Source organism: Podarcis pityusensis (assembly GCF_964106645.2).
Source record: "Podarcis pityusensis genome assembly, chromosome: 5".
In the NCBI taxonomy this organism is placed as follows: domain Eukaryota; kingdom Metazoa; phylum Chordata; class Lepidosauria; order Squamata; family Lacertidae; genus Podarcis; species Podarcis pityusensis.
In genome coordinates, this window is record NC_138032.1 from 57,008,600 (window position 1) to 57,034,486 (window position 25,887).

The 25,887-nt window shown below is 42.0% G+C and overlaps 1 protein-coding gene across 3 annotated transcripts in view; it reads right to left on the reverse strand.

The window, feature by feature from the left end:
- ADAM12 (ADAM metallopeptidase domain 12) overlaps positions 1-25,887 on the reverse strand; it is a 189,566-nt gene that overhangs the window by 6,882 nt on the left and 156,797 nt on the right. For all 3 annotated transcript variants that reach the window (XM_081005209.1, XM_081005210.1, XM_081005211.1), the window contains 6 exons: positions 25,417-25,612; positions 14,353-14,461; positions 14,053-14,251; positions 5,146-5,223; positions 3,709-3,817; positions 322-457 (listed from right to left, as the gene is read on the reverse strand). In XM_081005209.1, the coding sequence (XP_080861335.1) occupies positions 322-457; positions 3,709-3,817; positions 5,146-5,223; positions 14,053-14,251; positions 14,353-14,461; positions 25,417-25,612 (827 nt within the window). The remainder of the gene's footprint in view (positions 1-321; positions 458-3,708; positions 3,818-5,145; positions 5,224-14,052; positions 14,252-14,352; positions 14,462-25,416; positions 25,613-25,887) is intronic.

Consider the following 25,887-nt stretch of genomic DNA (forward strand, 5'->3'; position numbering starts at 1 on the left):
GAACGGAGAGTCCCTGTGGGAGTAACAAGGCTTGATGATTTTCCATTGCTCCCAGCAGAAATTGTATGGGAGAGAGAATGGTTGACCCATGTAAGCACTTGGGACAGCTGTGTTCTCTGCACCCAGTACAATTCCCCTTGGGAGAAGCAAAACATCCTCAATCTCAATATGAAGCACCATCTTCTCATCTGCAGCAGCCATAGGAGGAAAAGCTGCCTTTCCCACTGCTGTCATTGAAGATTTTTAGACTTCAGCATGTAATAACCTTGTGTGATCTCTATCACAGTTCATTTTACAAAAGAGGGTACTTATATATCATACCTTAGTTTCTCTATTGTAGTCTTCTTATTAATAAAGAACAATCTAATCAAGATCTTCCTTTTGATGTACATAAGTGAACCAGCAACCAGAAGGCACAGGGTGGTTATGAGTAGCCCTATTATTAAGCTTCTTTTATCTGAAACCAAACAAACAAATCGACAGTTCTTATAGAACAGTCTTGTCTACCTGATGTCCGCAGTATAACTAACCTTCAGTCAAAAACAAATATTTTGTTTTACTCAGCTAACTTGTATATTAGGAGAAGTGGCATGGTTGCTGCTCCCCTGTGTCTCCATCCTCTTTGCTCCTATAATGTAGGAATGCATAAATTATATGGGTCTGTGGAATTACATGCAGGAGCCATGGCAAAACTACCACTATGGGCCCCAACCCCCTCAACCACCTTGAAAATGGCATGGCTCTTCTCAGATGAGTCCATTTCTCCAACTTTGTTTTCATATCTCATGTTACTACTATAGCAGAGTTTAGTAACTTCATGGAAAAATACTGTGGGGAAATAAATGGCAACCATGCTGCTCCATAGCAAGAAGAGGTCCTATGTTTCAGCACTGACACCCTCCATACCTATTCCTGCCCTCGTTTTTTTGGTATATCTGCTGTAAATATTAATGGGGGTTGATAGGAAACAGAGGAGAAAATGGGTAACAGCAGGACATCCCACAGCACTTTTCTTCAGGGCAGAGCTTCAGTAGTAAAAACTAAACCAATTGCATGGAACTCAGAATAAGCAATTAAAAATAATTTGTCTTCACATAACTCTCTTGTATATTATTTGAGGTGTCAGAAAGATATAGCAAGTGTGTGAAATAGTTTTGAGTAAAGCTCACCAGGTTATTTACAGATTTACAGAGGCGCAGCTTTGTTAGTCCATTGCAGAAAAAACAAGTTTTGTGTCTGGCATCTTAAAGAATAACAGATTTATTGTAGCCCTAAGCTTTACTTAATTTTTTAAAGATACTTAAACCATATTTCTATTATTTTTTAATCAGACACAGTTGATGTGCAAACGCTCAGATAATAATTTAAGCCGCTTTAGTAAGGGGTCAAGTGTAAAAGAACAATTAGCTTCTGTAGAAACCCCTAATTTACAAAGCACAGGTTTGTCATTGCAAACAGATTGTTAAAGTAGCAGGGCATGTTAATGTGAAATGCAGCTCTTCTAAAAATAAAACGAAGCGTAAAATGAAGGTAGTCGATCTTGATGTACAAATTACATGAAATCAGTTTCCCTTTTCTAGCTACTGCAAGTAGCTTACAGTTCACACACACAAAACCATGATTTAGATTAGCATCCCTACGTACTACGGCTATGGTACACATTCGTAGCTTAAAATGCAGCTAGATGATTTCCTTTTCTTAATGTAGATCAAAGCAGGTTTAGGTTGGGGAAAATCAGCCAAAACACAGTATTTCATAAGAAACATTATTGTACAGGAGAGGTATGGATTGTGGTGAACACAATGTGCATACCGCTTCCCAAACAGGTGGGGATGAACTAGATGCAGACAAAACGGGAGTGTGTATGCAGACTAAATTCATTATTCACTTGGAAATATGGGCTGTTTCACACATGCATGTACATTACTTGATTTATTTACACTCAAGTAGAGCTAAAAGTTATCCAGTGGTGAGGGCCCCTCAAAGCTGGAGCTGGCCCTGTCCATAGGACTGCTCTGAAATGAGTTTAGTACTGTGGTCTAATTTGCTTGTTGAACTCCTGTGTGTGATTATTATAGCAAAGGTCTCTCTCTCTTACAGTTCCCCCTTTAGTCAGCTATATCTTGCTGTGAAATTGTAATGCCACTGCATTGATATGGATATTATTATGATGTCACAAGCTCAGCATTACAATTCATTACAGGGAATGGTATGCAGTAAATGCAATCTAATTTGCTTTTCAATAGCACTGTTCATACAAAAAGCGGTATCATTTCCAAGCCAAATCCTAGCTGTATATGTAAATGTAGGTTGGATTCTTCTGTCACATTAGTTAAACTAGGAGTACAGCTGCAGACATCAGAGCATGGCATAAAGTTAAAAGAGGGAAGTCAAATCCTGTGGAACTTCAGGCACAGATGAACCAGATCTGATGTAGCTGTTGCTGTTGAAACCTGAAGTGATGCTGTCCCCATGACACCAGATGGTGGCAGGAGACCACGCACCCCTGGCAACTGAAGCAACACCATCAAGTCCATGGACTGGGAAGTCACCACCTAGACTGTCATCTCAATCAACACCACCCTTTCCAGCTTGAGGCACATGCAGGAATGGGTTGGTGTCTATCTGCACTCCCAGGTGAGTGAGCTCTTGTTCAAGCAAATGGCATCGTGGAAAAGAGCAGGAAAAAACAAGCTCTCACACAGAGGGAAAATCCACTCACAACAGCAGGAAGCAGGGCAATCTTTAGCATATGTGCTGCTGGGGTGCAAAGATCCACCCAGCGCCCCCTGCCCAAATTTAGTTTAGCCCCCAAATTGACTTTTATTATGCTTATGTCAGACACCGCGCTTATGCCTTATGTCTTGTTTACAAAAGAAGGGAGAAAAAATAAACTTTTTTATTTGCTCTTTTATACGCTTAGCATTCATCGTAAAATGAAGAAAAAATGCAGTTCACAGAATTCATAGTGTGTGCTCTAGGTGCGTTTTTGCGGAAATGGAAAACTAAAACTGCATGCTGAAATGCATGTGTAGTAGAGCCCCAAGTACTAAGTAGTTAGTCAAATAAAAGGGGCACAAGACTGTTCTGCCTGTCGCAGGAAAAACATCCTTGTCTAGCACATCCTGCTCTGCCAGGACAATCAATGCCTTTGATGATGCTGCAAAAAGCAGTTTTCACCCAGGTTAAACTATTATCTTGCTGAATAATTAAGTACTTTGTTTGAAACATTGTTTTCTATTAGCACAGGCATCCCCAAATTCGGCCCTCCTGATGTTTTGGGACTACAACTCCCATCATCCCTAGCTAACAGGACCAGTGGTCAGAGATGATGGGAATTGTAGTCCCAAAACATCTGGAGGGCCGAATTTGGAGATGCCTGTATTAGCACATCTATGATTGCTACTATAGTTTGGCAGTAACTGAGAAGAAAACACAAGTAGTGTGTGCCCTGACTTTCACAGACTTTATCTGTGATCTTGCTTGAGCTTATTCCCACAACATCACATTGCTCACATAAGTGGACCACTTGCACGAGCATTTTCAATCTGCAAGAGAGCTGACCAAGGTAACAAACGAACCAGGGAATAGGAAATCCAGAAATGGACACAAACTCTGGAGTCCTCTATAAACTTTGTGCCCACGGCAAACACCATATGGCTTTTGCTTCATAATAAAGCTTGCTCTTCAGTTAAGTCATTTACTTACCAGATTGTCTAACTGGCCCGCTGTCTACACTGCCACCAAATCCTGCCTTGTCACAAAAGGGAGGAGCCCAGTGGGCCTCACAATGGCAATTTTTTTTATTGTTGCAGACCTTAACAACAAAGGGAAATATGCACATGAGTATGGAAAGCAGTACATGAACATGAGGCCTCTCCACTGCCAGTCTGAAAACTGTACTCAATAATAATTAAAAGTTATTAAAATAGGGCAACACTACATCTTGATGTGATTGTAGGCTGCACTGCTCCACAGAAACTTTATTCAAAATGTATCTCCTAATGGAACTAAAAAAAAGTCAACTGCAGAATTAAAAAGCAGTGGTGGAACTGTAGCCACAGAATTGTTGCAAAAGGATGTAGGAAGTTCTTCAGGGAGAACGCCAGGCTCCCTACTTGTATTTTGTATTAAAACTATTGTCTTTTCGTCATTTATGCCCACTTGCCTGTTACTTCCTCAGTCCACTGAAGAAACTAAAAAAAGCCAATCAGTGGATGATCAAGTGAGACTTGAATCCACAATCCACAGAATTATAGCTGAGTTTCCACCTGACCTCATGCTTTAAGAACTGGCAGTAAAAACAGGTAAATGCTGGGAGCTAATCTAAATGTCTTAAGGCATTCAGAGAACTTGTGCAAAAGGGCAGGCATCTGAGTTTAACACTAAGATGCTTAACATCAATTACTGGAGTGAGACCACATAATTTATAATACATTGTATAGTCACTTTTCAGATCTGCAGGTTGAGGAAGATGATTACCAGAGAGAGGCCTTTCAAACAAAATTCCCAGGCTTTTTCAACAATTTTAATCTTGCCTGCTTGTTCTTATGTTGTTTTTGAGATCTTCCTGCCTTTTTGGTCTATTATGCAGGTTGTATTTATATTTTAAATGTTTAATTGATTTTTAATGTAAACTGCCCTGGCAACATGTTGGAAGGGCCATATATAGAAATATAAACAAACAAATAAATAACAAAGTGTTCATTTTTTAAAATATCTAAGCTCAGTTACAAAACTCAGGTTTGAGGCCCAAATCAGACTGTAATATGTGAAACATTAACAGGAAGTTTTTGAATTAATGTCAGGTTCAAAATTATGTAAAAGAGAATGAAATTTAATTTTTTTAGCCACAGAACATCAATTTGTAGAAAGATAATGATGTTGTAAACCTCAGAAGATTAATTTTTAGAAATATACAGATATTGTAAACATAGGTATTTCTGTGTTAGGTAAAAACCACGTTTCCTTTCTTGGACACTAAAAAGAGCATTCAAATTGATCTTTTTGGAAGGATACTTTAAAAAAAAACCATTGACAGATATATGACAAAGCATCATAGATTTCAAAAGCTGTAACCAATGAATACTTCATTGCTCAGCTGGGTGTTGACTGACTGTAAAAAATTGGATCTGCAATACTTACTCCACGTCCGTGACATTTTGTTGCACATTCATGAACCCCAAATACGCTGGTATTTTGGCAGCGGCGGTTAAGGCAGATCTATACAACAAGAAAAGGAGAGCAGGCTTACTATTGCCAGACAATGTATGTGCTTATTTTACTTTTTTCTGTGCTGTGCTTTCCAGAAATGCTTAAAATGTGGGAGAGTTTGCAGGCAAGCCCAACAATGCATGTCTGTGCTAGTTAGTAGCCAAAGGGGTTAATGTCCACATAGCTGTAAATTGCTATAGAAGGCTAGGTCACACCCAATCACCTTTGTGGAGGCAGGAAGGAAGGTTTGTTTCCTGTTCCTCTCTCTCTGCTTCAGGATGGAACAAACATGCTTTAACATAGCTATCTACCTCGGATATGTTTTTGAGCTGGCTCTTGCTGTATTTTTCAACTAAGAACATTCACTTGCATTTCTTATCATTTCTAATAATCATAATGCAAGCCTGAGACCTAGTAACTGTGGGCAAACCATTTTAAACTAACCTTGCATTCTACGCTCTGTTTTACTGAAAAGGGGGGAAGGTGTCCCAGCTGCCTTAAGGAGCGGAAACATTATAAAAAGAAGGTTTAAAACCCCAATTCTTATGTTTCTGTAAAAATGCCTAACAATGGGATTTGGACTCTGAAACTTGGGCTCTTTAAAAACAGGCACTAGCCCTTTCCCCCCTTTGTGCTAACTCACACACATTGGTCTATAGAGGATCAATTATAATTACTGTATTTCAATGTGTAATGGTCACATGCTTTTGTGCTGATTTTTCCTTTCCAAAAAGGGGGGTGCGACCATTATGCGGTGAATTACGGGATGGAGGCAGAGGGCAGGGGTTGCAGATGGGCAGCGGAGGGGGTCGCTCACCCGCTGCTTCCCCTTCTTGGCTGGGGTGACCCTAAGGGAGCCAAAGGTGAGTGGCGGCAGCAGCAACCTAGTTTTGCTTTGCCTCACCTCAAGGCCAGAGCGCACAGCGAGAGCCCATGGCGCCATGACCAAGCTGCTTCCTTGCCTCTTGACTCCAGAGACCCAAGGTGGTGGCAATAGCAGCAGCAGCCCAGGCCTGCCCTTGCCTAACCTCTCCAGCTACCTCCGCTTGGGGCCAACCCAATGAGGGCCCAAACTCCAGCCCTCACTGCCTCAGGCGCCACCTTGAGCCCCAGCCCCGTGCGGACCCGCAGCTTGTCTCAGAATTACCCCAGTGACTATTATGCGGGAAATGCTCTGGGACAAATTTTGGGGTCCAGAAAGGGTGTGTGACTATTACACGGCGACCGGTATGTGGTGAAATATGGTAATATATCCTCTTACTAATACCCATCATAAAATTATCTATCTACTCTGATTTCAAGTTTAGACTCATTTAGGACAGCTATAAAGAATAACTGGTACAACCTTTATTTAACAATTGCACTACACCAACAATGTTGTACTAGAGTAACACAGTAAGTGCCAAATAATTTGATATTAGATTTTTTTTATCCAAGCTACAATTAAAGGGTCAAATCTCTCTAGATATTACAAGATGGCTGCTCTCAGACTATTTCCTCTGCGGTTGTCCCAAAGCATTCAACAGAATATGTGCCGGATATTTTAAGTTGCAAAAATGGGTGTGTCAATACCCTTGCATTTGGTTGCTGGGGTTCACTAAGAATGAAGGTAGACCATAATACTTAAAAATAAATCACAGGGTGTTCATTGTCAGTTCAACTTTGTAAATTTCATGACAGATATTTCATCTCACCTTGTGTTAGGTGGGCTGTTTCCCTTGCTTTAAGTGCTATATTAATTTATATATTAATCTTTTGCCCATTTTTTTTTAAAAAAGGAAACACTTTAAGAAAGTTGCCAAACAGCTGGGCACCAGCATTCACCTGCTGCAAACTTGCAGGACTGTATCTTTGGTCTTCCCTGTTACAGCTTCAGGTGAACAACCAGGTAGCTGGCAAAAAATTTTAGCTTTTTTTTAAAAATGAGATTTTCACAGTAAATGGATCTATCACTACAGTTTTGCTTAAAAGCATTACTTGATTGAAATCATGGATTTGACAAAAGAACCTTAATGTTTCTTTAACAGTTTTGGGATTTTCTATGAATAGGAAATTCACCTGCAGAAGCAGCGTCTCACACTGGTTCTCTGCAGTGTGTGTGCATGTGTGTCTGAACATCTGTGTGTGAGAGGGCAGTTTGCTGTTGTGAACTGACAGAGATAGAGAGCTAAGAATCCTTAGCCAGAGTTAGTTTGAAACTAGAGCACAGCATTGCAAAGACTGCACAAGTTACTTCCTGCAAATCTGCTGCCTGCTATAGGAGAGCTTGCTTACATCTTCACCTACGTGCTGCCTGCATATTTGTTAATAAAGCAAATATTTGAAAGTTTTTTGTTGTTGTTTAGTCGTTTCCGACTCTTCGTGACCCCATGGACCAGAGCACGCCAGGCACTCCTGTATTCCACTGCCTCCCATAGTTTGCTCAAACTCATGCTGGTAGCTTTGAAGACACTATCCAACCATCTCGTCCTCCGTCCTCCGTCGTCCCCTTCTCCTTGTGCCCTCCATCTTTCCCAACATCAGGGTCTTTTCCAGGGAGTCTTCTCTTCTCATGAGGTGGCCAAAGTATTGGAGTCTCAGCTTCAGGATCTGTCCTTCCAGTGAGCACTCAGGGCTGATTTCCTTAAGAATGGATAGGTTTGATCTTCTTGCAGTCCATGGGACTCTCAAGAGTCTCCTCCAGCACCATAATTCAAAAGCATCAATTCTCACGTTTGGTCAAAACTCTCCACTATGACCTGTACATCTTGGGTGCCCTGCTCGGCATAGTTCATAGCTTCTCTGAGTTATTCAAGCCCCTTCGCCACGGCAAGGCAGTGATCCATGAAGGGGCTGAAAGTTTTACCCCATTGCTATTTCATCCAAAGGTAATTAAACCAATGGCACTGCCCCTGGAACTTCTCACTTGATAAAGAAGTGGGAAGCTTGTATTAGCATGAAACTTGGGGTGGCGCTCCTCTTCACATGATGATATCCCTGTCCTCCAACACAGAGGCAACATAGTCCATGAGCTCGAAGCTCTGTGCCAATGTCCAATCCCTACTTATGCAATTTCTCACTTGAAGCAAAAAACAAAGCAATACAGGAGGGAAGAGATACGGTGAAAATGTTCACCTCATATGTTAAATCGTTTGCATTGTTGAAAGCAGGTGCGATATCTGCCCATCACTTCCCAAACGCCAGGGTCAACTTTCCAGGGGCTGCATGGCAATGGTGCGCAGACCAGAGGCAGAAGTGGGTGGGGGCAATGGATGCAACTCTTACCTTTGTACAGCAGGCTGAATGCAAGGCACACAAAAACCAGATGTTTCTACACTTTCCCTCACACATTTCTCCAGCCTCTATCTGGGCAAGCAATCTTGTAACAGTTCAAAGACATAGTCCAGCCAGGCAAAGTCGGGGAGCACATGGAGCAGGGCTGGTGAAGGATATGGCCCAGGCAGAGCCAAAATGGGCCAGAATTGGAGCTCATTTACTCAGGATTAGCCAATGTTATGCCCTCCCATCAGCCCCCTGGCCTATGGCCAGGCACAATGATTTGTCATCTAGTAGCATCTGGTGGGCCTCATGTTGACTACTCCTATACTACATTCAGAAAGTTATGGCAGTATCCCTCCACCCATTCACAAACTAATTTCCTCTTGGAATCACATGCATGCAGAGTTGCACTTCAGATATAGCCATTATGTTCGCATTGGTCTAAAAAAGATGCATTTGCATTTTATCTCTGGAGAAATGAACAAACAGGGAGTGGCATGTAATCAAAAGCATTCATTTGAGACTTTATGCAATTGTTACAGAGAGTTAACTTCACTATTCCACTGTAGCTGAAAGGCCGGGACAAAGCAAGATTGACACTGCAATAAAAGCAGAGCACAATGCAAACTAAAATGACCCATTTACAGGTTGTCTGATAAATCATCCAAGTTGAGAAAAGACTATATGCTGCTGGAATGAGTATTAGATGCCAGGTCAACAGTCAGATATATGACATATAGCACCTGCACACCTCTAAATTTGGGCAGGAATAAAAGTCAATCACAATCATATAAGAAGCGGGGGTGGGGGGTGAAGCAGAAGACAACAAGGCTGCTTAAGCAAGGCAATTATTCCCTAGGGGAAAGAGGAAAAATGGGAAGGAAGTGAAGCAGCTTCAAAACACATAAGGAAGGAACATGGTATAAGGAATATGGTATAATTACAGCATGGTTCACAATCAATCTAGAATTCAATGGTACACAGAATTCTGTTCACATTATAAGGGCAGCTGTTAAAATCATGCATACTTAAGAGCTGAGACTGGTAACTAGGATAGCCATTCACATATTGTTAAAGAGTTTGAAGACATCACCAAAAAGTATATAGACTTGCATAAAACTTGTTGCTGCCAATTTCTATGTATACTTGCAAATTTAGGAATAAATATTACTTAAACAGAAATACATCTCATGAACAGTCTTCTGTCCAGATTCTGACTGATGATGGACAACTTGTGCTCCCTGGACTTGGACTGGAGAACCCAGCAAATAGAGGACTCCTTCAAACAGAGGATGACTCTCCTCTGACAAATCTCTAAATAAGAGGAGTAACTTTGTAAAATAGGACACATAGCCACCCTATCTGCAACCTACTAAAAGCTTGTAAGTAAAGTGGGGTTGGTTACATTTCGACAGAGCTAATTTAGTTTATGCTTGTAGATCTAATATGCTTCAGTTTCACACATCAGCCATTCAAATACAAAATTGGTAATATTTTAGTATATATAAGGCTCTGCCTTCTATTCAGTCAATGCATTGGTCTTTCTAGCTTATGACAGTCTCCACAAATACTGATTTCGTACCACAGGCCTCCTCTCTAGCAGCCTCTTTGAACAAATGTTTTAAATATAGTTTTATAAACATAAATCTTTCTTATAATGCTTTGCTGCACTTCATTTGTTTTTGTCAAAAGGAGTAGAGTTCTGTTCCTGTACAATTCTCATTGCATTGGAGCAACCTGGAACATAAAACTCAACTCATAATCACATTATGTTTAAAGTTTGCTGTCAGTGGGAACTAACTACAGTGGGAACTACTGAAACCTCAAAAGCAATAATAAGTTTTGAGGCTTTGACAAAATATACCCAAATGTCTTCTCTTGAAATGCAATCTGCCAGTAACACAGAAGTCCCCTTTAACACTGCTTGTTTCAAATTCTTAGCTGTAGTTTCCCATGTCTTTTCATAATTTTATTTTCTTGGATTACCACTGTACATAGAAATCCTGGCAAAATCTGTGCACAGATACATTAAGCAATATGCTTCTTATTCCCTTAGAACTGAAAGGCTTTGCCTTTGTCTTGCAGAAGCTGCTGTTCATCTTGGCAACGTCCCCAGATTTGAAGCACGCCAAAACAAATAGCTAATGAACAAGCAGACGGAAGTATCAGTCAAAAGCCACTACGTATAATGGTTATTATTTGTCAGGCCAAGGTATTTTCTATAAGCCAATAGGAAACACCATGAGCTCCAGGAAATACAGCAGCATGTGAATTAATTTTTGCAAAAAAGCTTCTTCTGTGGGGATCACTTGTAGCCAAGTAAGATTGTCTTCCATGAACACGGTCTTAACAGTGAGTCCGTAAGTGACTGTGGAGGCCAATTCTGGATCCACACATCTTTCCACAGTGGGGACATAGGTTTCTGGGCGGAAGTTGATCAAAGTGAGGGTTTGCCAGATGTGCCTTCCTCTTAGTACGCTTCTCCCTTTTGTACTGAGTTTGAGCGTCTTCAACGTCCACAACACCTTTGGTAAAGGCTGTTCTCCAATTGGAGCACTCATAGGCCAGTGTTTCCCAGTTGTTGGTGTTTATACTACTTTTTAAAGATTTGCCTTGAGAGAGTCTTTAAACCTCTTTTGTTGACCGTCAGCATTATGCTTTCCATTTGTAAGTTCGGAATAGAGTAGTTGCTTTAGAAGACGATAATCAGGCATCCGAACAACATGACCAGTCCAACAAAATTTATGTTGATGAATCATTGCTTCGACACTGGTGATCTTTGCTTCTTCCAGTTCACTGGCATTAGTTTGCCTGTCTTCCCAAGTGATATGTAACGTTTTTTCAGAGACAGCATTGATGGAATCTTTCGAGGAGTTGGAGGTTGTGTTTATAAGTGGCCCATGTTTCACGAGCATACAGTAAGGTTGGCAGTACAATAGCTTTGTAAACAAGCATTTTGGTTTTCCTGTGAATGCCCCGGTCCTCAAACACTCTGGACTTCAATCAGGAGAAAGCTGCACTCACAGAGCTCAGGCAATGCTGGATTTCAGCATCAATGTTGGTGTTTGTGGAAAGATAACTGTCCAGGTAAGAGAAGTGATCGACACTCTCCGTTACACCATTGAGTTGGATTTGTGGCACTGCAGAGGGGTTATTTTGTGCTTGTTGGTGCAGCACTTTGGTTTTTTGGATGTTTTCGTAAGCTTCTGCAAAGATATTTAAGATGTTTTGGAGGTCATCCTCTGAGCGTGCACACACTACATTGTCATCAGCATACTGAAGCTCTATGACAGAAGTTATGGTAACCTTACTTTTTGCTTTCAGCCTATTCAGATTAAAGAGCATTCCATCTGTTCGATATATCTATTCTTTATCTTTTAGAAGTGTGCTACCATCTGTTGAGAGTAGGGGGCATATGCCATGATTTATTGGCGCATAGATGATCTTTGTGGCTTTAAACAAACACTGTGCATCATGAGTGTTATCTAAGTGCTGGATCTCTTGAGCTTCTTTTATCCACCAGGTGTTCTTTAGTTCTCTGGTTCTTCTTTGAACCTTAGTGTTGGCATAGGTTTTTTTCTTAGTGGCACAGTTATGTCTCTCTGCCAGATCTGAAAGATCTTCCTTTTTAATAATGTGTTCAATCTCACTATCATTCTCATCAAACCAGTCCTGCTGTTTCTTGGTTTGGTATCCAATAGTTTGTTCACAGGCTGCAATAAGGGATGTCTTTAGCTTGGGTCCAGCTTTCCTCGATGTTATCAGGGAACTCCAAGAGCAGATGGTCCTTAAGAGGCGTTTGGAAACAATCCCGCTTAATAGGATTTTGAAGGACTTGAGTGTTCATTTTGTGCCTTGGTTTCCTTCCTTGAAGCCTATGTTGAGGTATAATCTTGATAGCTATTGTGGAACGTATTAATTGGTCCAGCAGTCGTTGGCACTTGTCATACCCCCCCCCCCCAATTTCTTAAATAAATTCAACAGTCCACAATTAAACTCTGGGAGAAATTGTTGTATAGAGCAATACTTTCTGGAATGTATGTCCTCTGATCAGCAATTACTGAATCCGTTTAAGGCCAGATGGGTATAGGTTGTCTATGAGTTATCTTTATGTGTATAAAAGGTAAAGGGACCCCTGACCATTAAGTCCAGTTGTGACCAACTCTGGGGTTGCGGCGCTCATCTCGCTTTATTCGCCGAGGGAGTTGATGTACAGCTTCCGGGTCATGTGGCCAGCATGACTAAGCCGCTTCTGGCAAACCAGAGCAGCGCACGGAAACGCCGTTTACCTTCCCGCCGGAGCGGTACCTATTTATCTCCTTGCACTTTGACATGCTTTCAAACTGCTAGGTTGGCAGGAGTCTTTATGTGTATAGAGACACACTATTCTAACTAATTATCTCAACCCACTTCAATCTGGGTTCATGCCTAGTTTTGAGACAGACTTGGCTTGGTCGCTCTGATTGATGACTTTTTTACAGGAGAGGGATGGGGGAGTGCAACCCTTTGCCTCCGCTTGATCTCACAGCAGCCTTTAATACCACTGACAATCGTATTCTCTTAAACTGCATGCATGAGTTAGGAGTACTGCTTTATGGTGGCACCACTCTTACTTATAAGGCCAGTTTTGGCCTCCTAGCAACTGAACTGCCAGTTGTCACAAGGCATCACCTTGTCCCCAGTGCTATTTAACATCTCTGTGGGGAATCCTTATTAGCCCTAGGGCAGTATTTGGTTCAGGCCAACCTTCTGAGGGCTATAAGCCAGTGGTGGGTGAGGCTAGAAGCAAAAGTAGATGGAGTAATTAATGTGAATTTTATCTTTGTTCAGTAGGTCATAGTGGCAAGTTACAAATGCCTCCTGTAGACCCATTCATTTATGCAGGCTTTTCTTGGCTCATAAGGTCCACCACACTGATCTTTTTATTGTTTTATTAATGTTTCACTGAGTGTTTCATTGAGGGATGCACTGTTTCTAATTTATATTTCTTTGTTCTTTTGGTTATAGTGCTGTGATACTGATATTTTAAATGGACTTTAATGAAAATTAAACTGGTCAGAGATTTTCCATATTAAATTGTATGTAAATATTATAAGTGAATAACTTGAACTCTCTCATCAGCACAGCTGATTCTTCTGGATACAGGAAATTCTGTAAATCACATTCAGTGATGAACTGATAATCAAGCAGATATGCAGCTCTACATTTAGCCACCATCACTCACTCTTTCTTCATTCAATTCTATTCAGAAATACTGGTAATTTGTCAATAGCTGGCTGCAGCATGTTAAAATACAGACAGAATGACTTTCACTGGCACAATAAATTCCTTTTTTCAGCACTTTTATGTAAAAATTGATAGTTATGCCTTCTGGCTAAACAACAAACTGATTCCATTCATTCTCAAAAAACTCTTGAGTATACTTAAACAGCATAATTGTTTGCATAAGCATCTTCATTTGGCCTGCCAAACCTTTACTACAAAATGCAGAAAGTGTGACTTTCATTTGTAAAGACCAAGACTGAGTTTCCCTTTAGACACACAGACTGGATTATTGGGAATAAGATTTTTCAACCTTACTTTTCCATCTTCACATTTTGTTCCAGCAAGGACAAGACCAGGGTCAGGCATGTCATCGCCCAGGTATACGTGGGTTCCACGGCATAGAATTTTGCCTCCTCCTTGTAATGGGATGTTTGTTTCTATGGAGACAGCATTGGTACCAATTACAGGTCGATTTGCTCCCCCTTGACACTGAATTTTGCCACACTTAGCATCTCTAAAGGGAAAAGAAATAATGTTAATCATTTAATGATGTTAGCATCTACCATTGGCACAGTTCCAATCTCTTTTCCAATTAGGCATGACAAGAGCATATACCTGGGTTCACACTTGGCAAAAGAACTTTTGGAATCCTTCCCACAGTTTCCATAAGGATCACCTGCAGAATTGACTCTCTCAAAGCATATCCCAGGGGCAGGTTTAGCACCTACAAAAGAAGCAAAGCCATTTTAATCTTATAAAGTATGCAACACCCTGATCTTGGTAGGGGACAGCGGGAAGAAGGGAGTGGAGGAGGAAACAAAGGGGATGGGTTTTGTTGAAGCTGCACTGGACTCCAGATTGATTGGGGCGGAGGCACGTGGGAGGCATTCACAGGTTTCACTGTGGACTACAACTTCCTTCAAATAGTTGTCTTGTTCCATTGGGAAGTCTAATGCTTAAGGCTCACCCAGCTGGCCCTGAATGCAGAGATTCATGACACAGTTTCATTAGCTTAAATGTTTCTGGATGCTTCAACTGCTGCTAGCTCCTTCCAGACCTCACAGCTGAAAGGAACCAGTGACAGATACATCGTCCAAGATTTACCAATCTCAGAGCTGGTGACAGCTCTTCTAAAGAGACGCCAAGAAGGAATCTTGTGAGGTCGGAAAAGACACACGTCACAACCCTGCCCCTTCTGTGCACCATTTAAAGGGACGGAAGCCTTTCAGGGTCTGAATCTGATAGCTTGTAGGTTCAGGTGGCTGGGTGCCCATTGGATTATCTGGGGGGAAAGGTGTGCCCCTCCCCCAGCAATGGCAGGATGGCCCTTTTCAAGCTCATGGCCCTTTCTTGGTCATTTTGTCTCATCGCACACACCACCTAGTGATGGCTCCTGTTCATGCTTATTTGGAAGTAAACCCCACGGTGTTCAATAGGAATAACTTTCTAATAAGTACACTTGGGACTGCAACCTAAAGCCAACCAAAATCCACAAAACTGACCTGTGTATGTTTTACATATTAATTATTCTTAATATAACAGACTTGCCAAAATCACTTTGTAACAAATAAATTCCTAGTACACAGATGGGGAGCCTCAGGCTTGAGAGCTGAATGCAGCGTTTCATCCCTCCCTCTTAGTCCCTCAGGACTCTCCCAAGCCACACCCACTCAGCAGCCCCAGTCTGAGCCTTCCTCAGGCCGTTTTTGTCTTGCTGGACTTTGTCCTTGAATTGTAATAAAGCATCTTGCCTCTGTGTGTGTGCGCGTGCATGTGCATGTAGAGACCTGGTTTTTGCTTAACTGCAATGTAAAAAAGGTAAGAGTCCCATCGGCTGTTGCACTTGCTTTGCCTCTGTCCACGCCCAGTTTTAACCTGGTAAGCCATCTTCACCTATCCCTTTCCCCCACCCCCCAACATCAGCCTGAGCCCCTCAGAAGAGGCCCACGAGGGAATACAACCCATTCCGCAGCCCTGATGCAGAAAATATTGGGAAGTGTCTGTCCACACAATTTGGGAGCAGGGCACAGAGAAAGAAGGAAAACACAGCTATTTTCTTCATGATAAAGTCATACAAGCTAATCAGTATTTACTGTCTGACATATTCTTCTGGTCCCAACACTATTCCATTACAACGTGAAAGGACACATCTTTTCTAGAAAACAAACTGAACAGTTTAAAGAAAGTCCAACCTTCTCAGAGGCATGCTATTATAATTTTAAATACCATATATGCTCAAGTATAAGCCGACTTTTTCAGCACATTTTTTATGCTGAAAAAGCCCCCCTCGGCTTATACTGGAGTGAGGAGGGTGGCTGTGGTGGAGGGGCGAGTGGCCGAAAAGGAGCCCTTTCTCACCGCTGGTCCCGCCGCCACCCGCCTCTCACAAGGGCTATCTTAATATACATGGAGTCCAACTAGTCCTAAACCTGTTCACTCAGAAATCTCAGTGCTGCTTACTCAATAGATTGCACACTTAAGATTGCAGCCTAAAAGCCACCCTATACCTATTTAGTCAGAAGAAAGCCCCATTGTGTTCAGTAGATTTATTTCTGAGGATATGTCAAAGGACTGCAGCCTCAGGTATTTAAAATGTTATTCAAGGATATAGGATTGTCTCCCTAATGAAGTTAAATTTTAAAGTCATCATGTTCTGGAACACAGAACCCTAGTTGGAAATGGGAGCAGTCACCAACAAAAGAATAATGCATTGAAAGATTATTGCATTCCATTCTGATGACCCACGTTAAGCTGCTTCAAATTAGTATCCATAGAATATATTGGGCCTTTCTGAAGTGTATTATGCCACATTACGGTATATGCTACTGTCATCCTGTCCCCAGTGATACATACCGTATATACTCGAGTATAAGCCCACCCGAATATAAGCCGAGGCACGTAATTTTAGCACAAAAACTGGGAAAACATATTGACTCGAGTATAGGCCGGTTCACCACACCACAAACCTGGTGGTGGCAGCAGCGGCGGAGGAAGAACAACCAGCCTGAAAGGGCTGCTTTCGGGCTGCTCGTTCCTCTGCTGCCGCCGACAGCGGCAAAGGTGGTAAAGGAGGAAGGAGCAGCCCGAAAGGGCTCCTTTTGAGCTGCTCGTCCCTCCGCTGACGCCTCTGCGCTGCGCTGTGCCTCTCCCAACCACGGCTCCTATGCCTGCTCTTGTGAGTGGCAGAGGCGGCGGCCACAGTCTATCTCCCAGCCTAACCTACCTCACAAGGTTGTTGTGAGGATCAAATGTGCAGATGAGAGTATCATGTATAATGCACTGACTTCCTTGAAAAAAAAGGCAGGAAATAAATAAATAAATTCTGTAGGTGGGTTACTCCTAAAAGAGTACATTTAAATTATGTATTATACCTGGAATGGGTGGAGAAACCAAATGTGATTTAAAATAATTATAGAAGCTAATATTAAAATTGTAATTAGCTACCTTCATTTCATAGTCAGTAGCCTGACTAATAGAATATCTTCAACTGAAGATTAGCTTAATGTTATATTTTAAAAAAGTTAAAGTGCAATCCACCTAGATTTAAATGGTCTACTGATCTCTCAAGCTCATAACTCAAATGCCATTTCATGCATTACTGAAAAGTGAGGAAGCAAACATACACTCTTGCTCTTTACCACTTTGCTGTGAACTGGGACTCAACAGGGCCATATTTAGCTAAGCCGTTGCACTAGCAGAAGCTACTGCAAGGATTCCTGCTCGTGACATGGGAATTCTTCCTCTCCCTCCCCCATTGCACCCCACCCCATCCGCAGTGGGGAAACGTTCCATTGCACAAGGACTACCTGTGCACTGACAGAACCTTAGCCTTTGTGCTATGTTGAATACAAGCCATGCATATGAAAACTATGGAAAGTCCTTAACAAGAGCAGCACACAGAGCACAAAGTAAGGTAGTAGTTGCAGCACCATGGAAAGCTCTATATGACAAATGTTCCAATAAAGTATAAGCCAGAACTGAAGCCTTTTATGGAACCAGGCTTGATCATTCTTCCTAGGCTCTGCCCCTTCCTTGAGGAGTGGAATACCTTAAAGACCTGGGCCCCTTGTTTGGAGTCTAGCATTCTTACTCTTGGACCATTCACTCCATATGTTTGCCTGGACTAATGGGCTTTTAGCACAGGCAGCTGGTGGAGAGCTACATCTCTGTCTATAACTTTCTCGTTGCAAACCAGCATATAATGGCATAGTCAGGAATAAATGACATATAAATGGATATTTCTTATCAAGATCAGTTTGAAGAGTGCTTTTTAGTTTTTACAAGCTAGTCCTCCAAGTCCAATAGGGGTAGCTTTGCTGTAGCCTTAGCTTTTTGCACTTTTATAGCAAAGTGTAGCTTTTATAGCTGTGCTCTTTACCCTTTTTTTACAAAAAAGATTGCATACTGTGTATTCCAGCACAGAATATAAGCAGTGCTCAGCCTGAAAAGATGGGACATGCAAGGGAGAAAAAATGCTTTTTCTCAATATGTAACCTGAGGAAGCTATGCGTTAAAAGTTTCGGTGCAGCTTTCAAGGCACTGCCGTGGTTGAAACCAAAAGGGGCAACTGCAGATTACGTTCTGTCTGAGTGCTGGCCGAATGTGATATCAATGAATTGGAAGAAAGCCATTGAGAGAATAGTTGGCTTCCATGTATCAAATTAGGAACAACTATGTATTTGCTGAGCTATAAACTGATGGTCAGGAAAGACACAATGGGTGGCGGTATCCAAGCACAAAGTTCCACTATTGCAACAGGTTTTAACTGTGCAATGGAACTTATCCTCCCACTCATTTCCCTGTGCACCTTCTGTAAATTTGCTCTAGAGAGTTAGGGAAACTCCCAGAGCAGATTTAAGGGGTCACACTAAAGCTTGAAATCTCTAAGATATCAAAAGGCCGTGAATATCACTAAATCTCTCTCTGAGACTGGCTGTCCTTAAAGATCAGGAAGTTTCTCGCATCTGGATCAATTAAAGAAGGGCCGCCAACAACAACAACAACCCCACCCTCTGTGTCTGTCTTTCTTGTTCCTAAATCACAAGCAATAATTGTAACTTTATTGATATGCTGAATAAAATGTGCAGGAAAAGGTATAAAGTTAATTTTAATATTTTTGGAATGCTTGAAGTGCCTTTCCTGATTGCTCAATGAAAGGCAAATGCATTGGAGTAGAATGTGCACATGTAGGATTCTTCTGATGAGCTAGGCCGAGGAGAAAAATTAAATTGAAAGGCTGTGAGTATATTTCCGACTCATTTTTCACTTTCAGGCTTAAAAATCACACTTTAACCGGAGCATTCTCTCACCTCCATGACATAAAGGAATTTAACAGTGAATGGAGAAATTTTACAAATGGCTCTCTCTCTCTCTCGAACTGAATACGTTCATGCAGTGGCTAACTTGAGATCTGCCTTGCTGCATCAGGCCAAAAGGTCCACTTAGTCCAGTATTCTGTTTCCAACAGGGCACAGACAGATGTCTCCAGATGTCACAGGGCACAAAGTCTTCCTTATTGTTTACCGCTAGCATAAGGCATTTAAAAAATGGATCTATTTATTGAAATTTTGAGATTGTAACACTAACAAATAAAAGCAGCAACACAAACCAACATTTGAGGTACATCTGCAGTCACCTCTAGGTACACCCCCTACAAAGCACAGGTACCACCCTGATTTATTACTTCAAATGAGTGCACAGATCACTCTAGAATGACTTTTGGGTATTTGGAGAGAACACCCTGGGGGAACTCGTGTGGTGGAGTGCTGTGCCTCAGTGGTTAGACTGGGTGGCCTTTTACTAGAACCCTAAAGCCCACCCACCTGAGCTACTGTAGATGGGGGGGAAATGATGCTGATGGTCTATTATCTACTTCACCCCCATGAACCATATGCTAGGATGCCCAGAATCTACTTCTGTTACACAGATCAGGGATTCATCTTTTTTTTTTAAAAAAGAGTCATTTTGTAGTTGCTATTATGAAACAACTGAGAGAAACCTTTGCCAAGCGATTGTAACTCAGTGAGCATTTGCTCACCACTGCCGCAGCTAAGGCCTGTCTGTAGACCTGTCCTGCATGAATGCGTTATCCTTTTTCAGTGCCATTCATTATGCTTGTAGCTGTTATGACATCTAGAAGTAGTAAGCGATTCCATAAATAGGACGGAAAACAAATTCTAAGGATGCGTATGGTTCCAGGACTTGTCTTAAAAATGCCAAGAGCTTTGTTTTCAGCGAATTGCTTTTATCAACATATTCAATAACTGTATTAAAACTGTCCCTGGGTGGAGGAATGCAGAAGTAAATCAACTGTGTGCATAGTACTGTCCTGCTTTCTTGATAACTTTTACCAAGGCTGTGAAAGCACCTCTTTTTCATTCCATTCAAAATATGCTGACCAAGAGCCAACAAGTCTATTGATGTGCATCACAGAAACTGTGCAAAGCTATGCAGTCCCTCTGCCCACCCCCGGGCACTTTATAAACTTGTTCCAGTTTAAATGACCATGATGTCAAAAAACTATCCCTTTTTGGTATAGCCATCCTGACCCTCTTGAATTTGCAGTCTAAAAGTGGCGTGCGTGTTAGCAGGATGGATGGTAGGATTTGGGGGCCTGCAACCATCCTTTTGACAGAAACCTCACATGCACATAGAGAAACCCTTTACTGGCTTGGTGATAACGACTGGGAAAAGCTATTAAAACATCTGAATTGTATTAAAACATCTGAATTGTAAACACCTGTATTGGGAAGTTTTTAATGTGGGATGTTTCTCTGTGTTCTGTTCTGTTGGAAGCTGCTCAAAGTGGCTGGGGCAACCCGGTCAGATGGGCAGAGTACAAATAATAAATTATTGTTATTGTTGAAAAACAATAGTCTATTTCCAGTTTTGCTGCAGCCCCTCTGATTAGACTTTTATAATCATGTGCTAATGTTGTTGTTATTGTTATAGGCATGTAGGAGTAAAGACAACAGATAGAACTAGGGGAGTTAAAAGAAAAACAAACAGCAAAAGCTTCTAAAGGCACTTAAGGAAGCAAACCATGATGTTGTGTTTCTTGAGGGAACCCATTTATCATAATTCCAGGAGATAAACTGAAGTAGAAAGCCTTGTCTCTCTTTATTTTGTTACTTGAAGAGGCAAAGACAAAATGATTTGTGAAAGATTTGCAGTCGATATTAAACTCGTTGGGCTGGGTGAGCAGAGTTTATCTTACTTTGCTATTGACAATCAGAGTTTGGCGCCCTAGTAATTAAGGTCCTGTCAACCTTTCTAGCCTAAAGCTTTTCCTTTTTCCTCTCTACAAGAATTAAATCACCTGTTTCAAATCATGCCAGGTTAAAAACATACTGGAGATGGCACCAACTTGGATATGTCCCCTCTGCTCCAGAAGTACAAATTTGTTTAGTTACAGAAGAAAAAGACAGTTCTCACACGGCCTCACTTGCTTCTATGATCTAAACCATTAGCTTAGTAGCCTCTAGGATGAAATTTACAAAGAAGCCCTTCCAGAGCGGATTAACCCTGCAAAATTATAGGCAAACTCATCCAGGGGTCTTCATGAAGGAAATCTTTCTCCCCCCCCCCCAAAAGGAAAGTCTCTGTTTTTTTTAATCTTCTGCAGAACTGGATGAAATTTGCAGCCCGAGAACTGAACTGAGGGAGAGGGAAAGTAGAATGACCCTTTATTAAGCTCTCCTAACTGTTTGCATACTAAGAATTAAAGTAATGCAATGGGGGCGGTGGAGGGGGGGGGGAGAGAAAACAGCAGAATGAAATCAATTTGATTGAAGTATTTATTTTTAATTGTTTGTTAGGAAACAGAAAGTGATCGGGAAGGATGCCAATAACCTACTGCTCTTATATACATTTCCTGCTTTCTCAGGCAGAACCTGTAGAAGAACAATGACCGTGTGGAAAGTTGCCCCATGTTGGAAGTTCCACAGGGCCAAAGAACATTTCCCAAGCATCACCCTCTTGAAACATCCATTATCTGACAGTTAACACTATCATTTATATCAATGTGACTATCACTGGCATTTCTTCATAATCACAACTGATACTCTCTTTTTAAAGTATGTGCACACCCATTCACACACAAAGCACTTCAAAGAAAGGTGAAATTGTTTGGCAGCCTAGAAAGTCCCTGTTTCTTAAAGGTTAATGTTTCCTTTCTCTCAGAAAATCAATAACTTTTCTCTGCCAAAAGATTTATTTGCATATCTAAGTGCCTCTTGAAATGCCAATAAAAGCTGCAGATAATATCCAAATGCATTACTCTCTACATAACTTTCAATCATATCACTATCAATAGGGTGACATCTTTAGCAATATGACTTTACAAAAATGAAGTATTTAAAAGTTTCATTTTTAATTAAAAGAAGGCACACACTGCAATATTTAAACAGGACCGAATTCTCCTGTATAACACAGAACATAGCCTTATCTTGAAAACAAGTTTTCTAAACAACATTTCAGTAATACACAATTCTTCATAACAGGTAGATCAGTATTCCCTGTATGATGTCTTGTTGGGATACATATTTTTGTAGCATTTTTTCCCCTGGGAGACCTTGATGGTCTAACCCATGGGTAGGCAAACTAAGGCCCGGGGGCCGGATCCAGCCCAACCACCTTCTAAATCTGGCCCACGGACGGTCCAGGAATCAGCATGTTTTCACATGAGTAGATTATGCGCTTTTATTTAATATGCATCTCTGGTTTATTTGTGGGGCATAGGAATTGGTTCATTTAAAAATAAAAAATAGTCCAGCCCCCCACAAGGTCTGAGAGACAGTGGACTGGCCCCCGGCTGAAAAAGTTTGCTGACACCCTGGTCTAACCTTTGTAACCCACTTTTTGCTCCTGCTCGTACTTTGGTGTGGAGGGGTCAGGGTCATGTACCTTCAAAATCTTGGGTAGTTAACTAAGATTGCAATTTTCTGGTATCTAAGTCAATTCACAATGACAAGATGGCATAAGACAATGGTTTTCAACCAGTGTGCTGAGGCACCCTGAGGTGCTGTGAATGATGGTCAGGGGTGCCATGGGCAACACTAACCTCTGTCCTTTCCCCCCTCCCACCTCTGATGCCCTCTCACATCTCTGCCTCCCAAAGGCTTGCACAGCTGCTATTGCAGCAGCCCTGGCTACAAGCTCCACAGGCGAATAGTGCCAGGGGTTGTTGGTTGCCAAGAGCTGAGGTGGCCTTGGCAAGGCAAGTGGGCGAGGGAGCCCAGTCAGTGAACGGACAAGTGGGGGGCTGGGCAGGGAGGCAGGCTCTGCACTGGCATTTCTTCTGTTTGCTGTGTGCAGGGCCTGCCTGGGAGCTGAGTGCCCAGTGCTGAAGGGGAGTCTTTCTGTCATCCAGGCCCGGCAGCACCCGCTGCTGCCGCTGCTGCCTCCCAAGGTAAGGTGCTGGCTTCACTTTTGGCCAATCTCTATTGTGCCACAAAGGCTGGAGGCATCCTCTTTCCAGGTTCCTGTGGGGCAGTGTGAGGAGGCACTTCTCTTTGGGGCAGTAGCTCAGAGACCAGGGGCGGCAGCAGTGGCCGCCCAGAGGACTCCTAAGGATGGGGGAGAGGAGGCTGAGGGAACACTTCCCAACGGAGGGTTTCAAAAAAGGATGAGAGGCTGGCAACTCTGCAGGCAAGGGGTGACATAACTGGGCACCCCATAGGGGTGCCACAGAAAGAATGTAATTGGTCAAGGGAGCCATGGACTCAAAAAGGTTGAAAACCTCTGGCTAAACTCTTGGTCTTCTGTGCTGGGCACAGTGAAAAGATACTTGACGTCTAGGTAGCAACTGTGTCCAGAAGTGCTTTTTATCAATTGCCTTAATTAATCAGACACATGATGGGATCATATTTTCAAATGAGGGGTTATTATTATCCATTCATATGTAGTCTAAAGCACACATGATGGTGCTACACTCCCCAAGAACTCCCTTTGAAGAGAGATCCAACATGGGCTACAAAGATGGTGTTGGAACTGTAACATGTACTCAAATATTAGGAGCCGGCACAAGTATTCGAAGCGGGGGGGGGGGGGGGGAGAATAACACAGCATACTAAGCGAATCACCATGGGAAGGCAGTGCCTCCTGAACGGCAGCCTAACAATCTTTTAACTAACTAACTAACTAAATAAATAAATAAATACTAAGGGAATTTCTTAGGGCGCCTTTAATTTTGAGAAGACAGACCAAAGGGGTTCACAAACATGTAAAAGCCAACTGCAAAACAACCAGTAAAACCAAATTATAAAAATATAGCTCACCCATAATTAAAATACACACTAAAACAAGTTCATTGAAACAGTCAGACATCCATAATTAAAATGCATAATAAACAAGCAAAATAAATAATAATTAAATTAATAAATAAGAATGAAATGTTAGGAATAGGGTGCACAGGGAGAAATCTCAATAGCAAATTAAGTACTGAGTAAGTGGATATACAGTTTTCAAATACAATGCCCCTCCATCCTTGACTATGCCGCAATGTCAGCTGAAACCAGATGACTGTCCAAGTCAATTTGTATTACTGATGGAAATATAATCGGTGGCACAATTTTTTCTTAATCCGGCAACAGCGATGAGTTATGTTTGCGTAGTTAATGCTATGCCCTTGCATAGTGGCTTTCATCCCAGAAATCTCTAAGTGCTAAAGTAAACATTACAGTAATTACTTCTGAGAGGTAGGCAAGTATTTGCGTTTTACAGTTAAGTAAACTGAGGCAGGGCAAGGCAAGCTCTATTTCTAAAAGGATTCAAATGTGCCCAGCAGACATAGCTTCAAAGAAAGCTAATGATCGTACCTTTGGAAGAAGACCATAAAACCTTATGCTGTATTTAAGCACATGTAGAATTCAAACCTGGGGAGCATGGCTACAATCCCAGCATTTCTCCAGCAGCACAATCCCAAAATAATTTGTGGGACTGGTGCTAATGATGTGCAACTGATACTCTGGAGAACCCGAGGCTAGTGAGGAGCTGAACTGGGGAAATGATTAGTTTCTACAAACCATTAGACCACCCAATTATATGAAGAGGTTAATAGACAGATATCACATATCTTCTCTCCATTCTTTCAGCTCACCTTCAACTGTAGGGATGCAAGAGGGAAAATGACCCTCTACTGTAGAGGCTGGGAAACCTTTTCACCCCAAGAGCCTCATTCCCTTGTGGGGACCATTCTGGGGCCCATATGGGCTTGGTGGGTATGGCCAAAGGCGAAAGTGTGTGGAGAAACAAATGTGACTCTTGCTTTTGTACAGTAGATCATATTCCAACTACGCAAAGCTACACAGATACTTCCATCCTTCATTCAGGCAACCAAAGGGCATTATTACAGTTCAGTGAGAAATTTCCACAAGGATAAAGCACTCAAGTAGGGTATGGAGCAGGTCCGGGAGGTGTGTGGCCTTGGGAGAAATCCAAGGGCCAGACAGATGGGGCTAGAAGGCCACATTCAGCCCCCAGGCCTGAGGTTTCCCATATACTGATCTATTGGGATTGGGCATGCAACATCTATGCCACAGAAATGAACTGTCAAAGATGGGAAATGCAGAATTTACAGACCCAGAATCAAAGTCTCTTCCTCCTCCAAATATCACAAGCAATTTGTTTCTGTGGATAAATACCTAGAGAAAGAAACAGTGAACAGGAATTCGAACTCACCTAGTCCCCAGAGTGTGATGCATTGCTGCTCATGTGTCTGGCACATGCCATTATAGCAATACCCATCTACCCTGTAGCAGGGGTGCCCGTCATGTAAGTAAACATTGGCTGGGCAGAGAGGGCTGCCTCCAGTGCAGAATTCAGGAAGGTCACAGGAATTACTGGAGTGCCTGCATAAGACCCCTGCTGGCTTCAGCTGCAGGAGGAAAAGATTTGGCTGTAATTCCAATCAATAAAAGTTACTGCACAGTGAAATTTATGCTATGGACTAATGCTTCCCCTCCCAGACTCTGCACCAAGTGGCCATTAAGCACAGCATAAAGGCACCACAGCATTTATATGCATCTCTTTGATATACTGCACAGCGGTTTACGGCACACTTCTAAAGGGCCTCCTTCATTCCTTACTAAAATGCAAGCACAAGGCTCCGACACTCTGCACACACAGAAGCACACAAGTTAAAACTTCAGC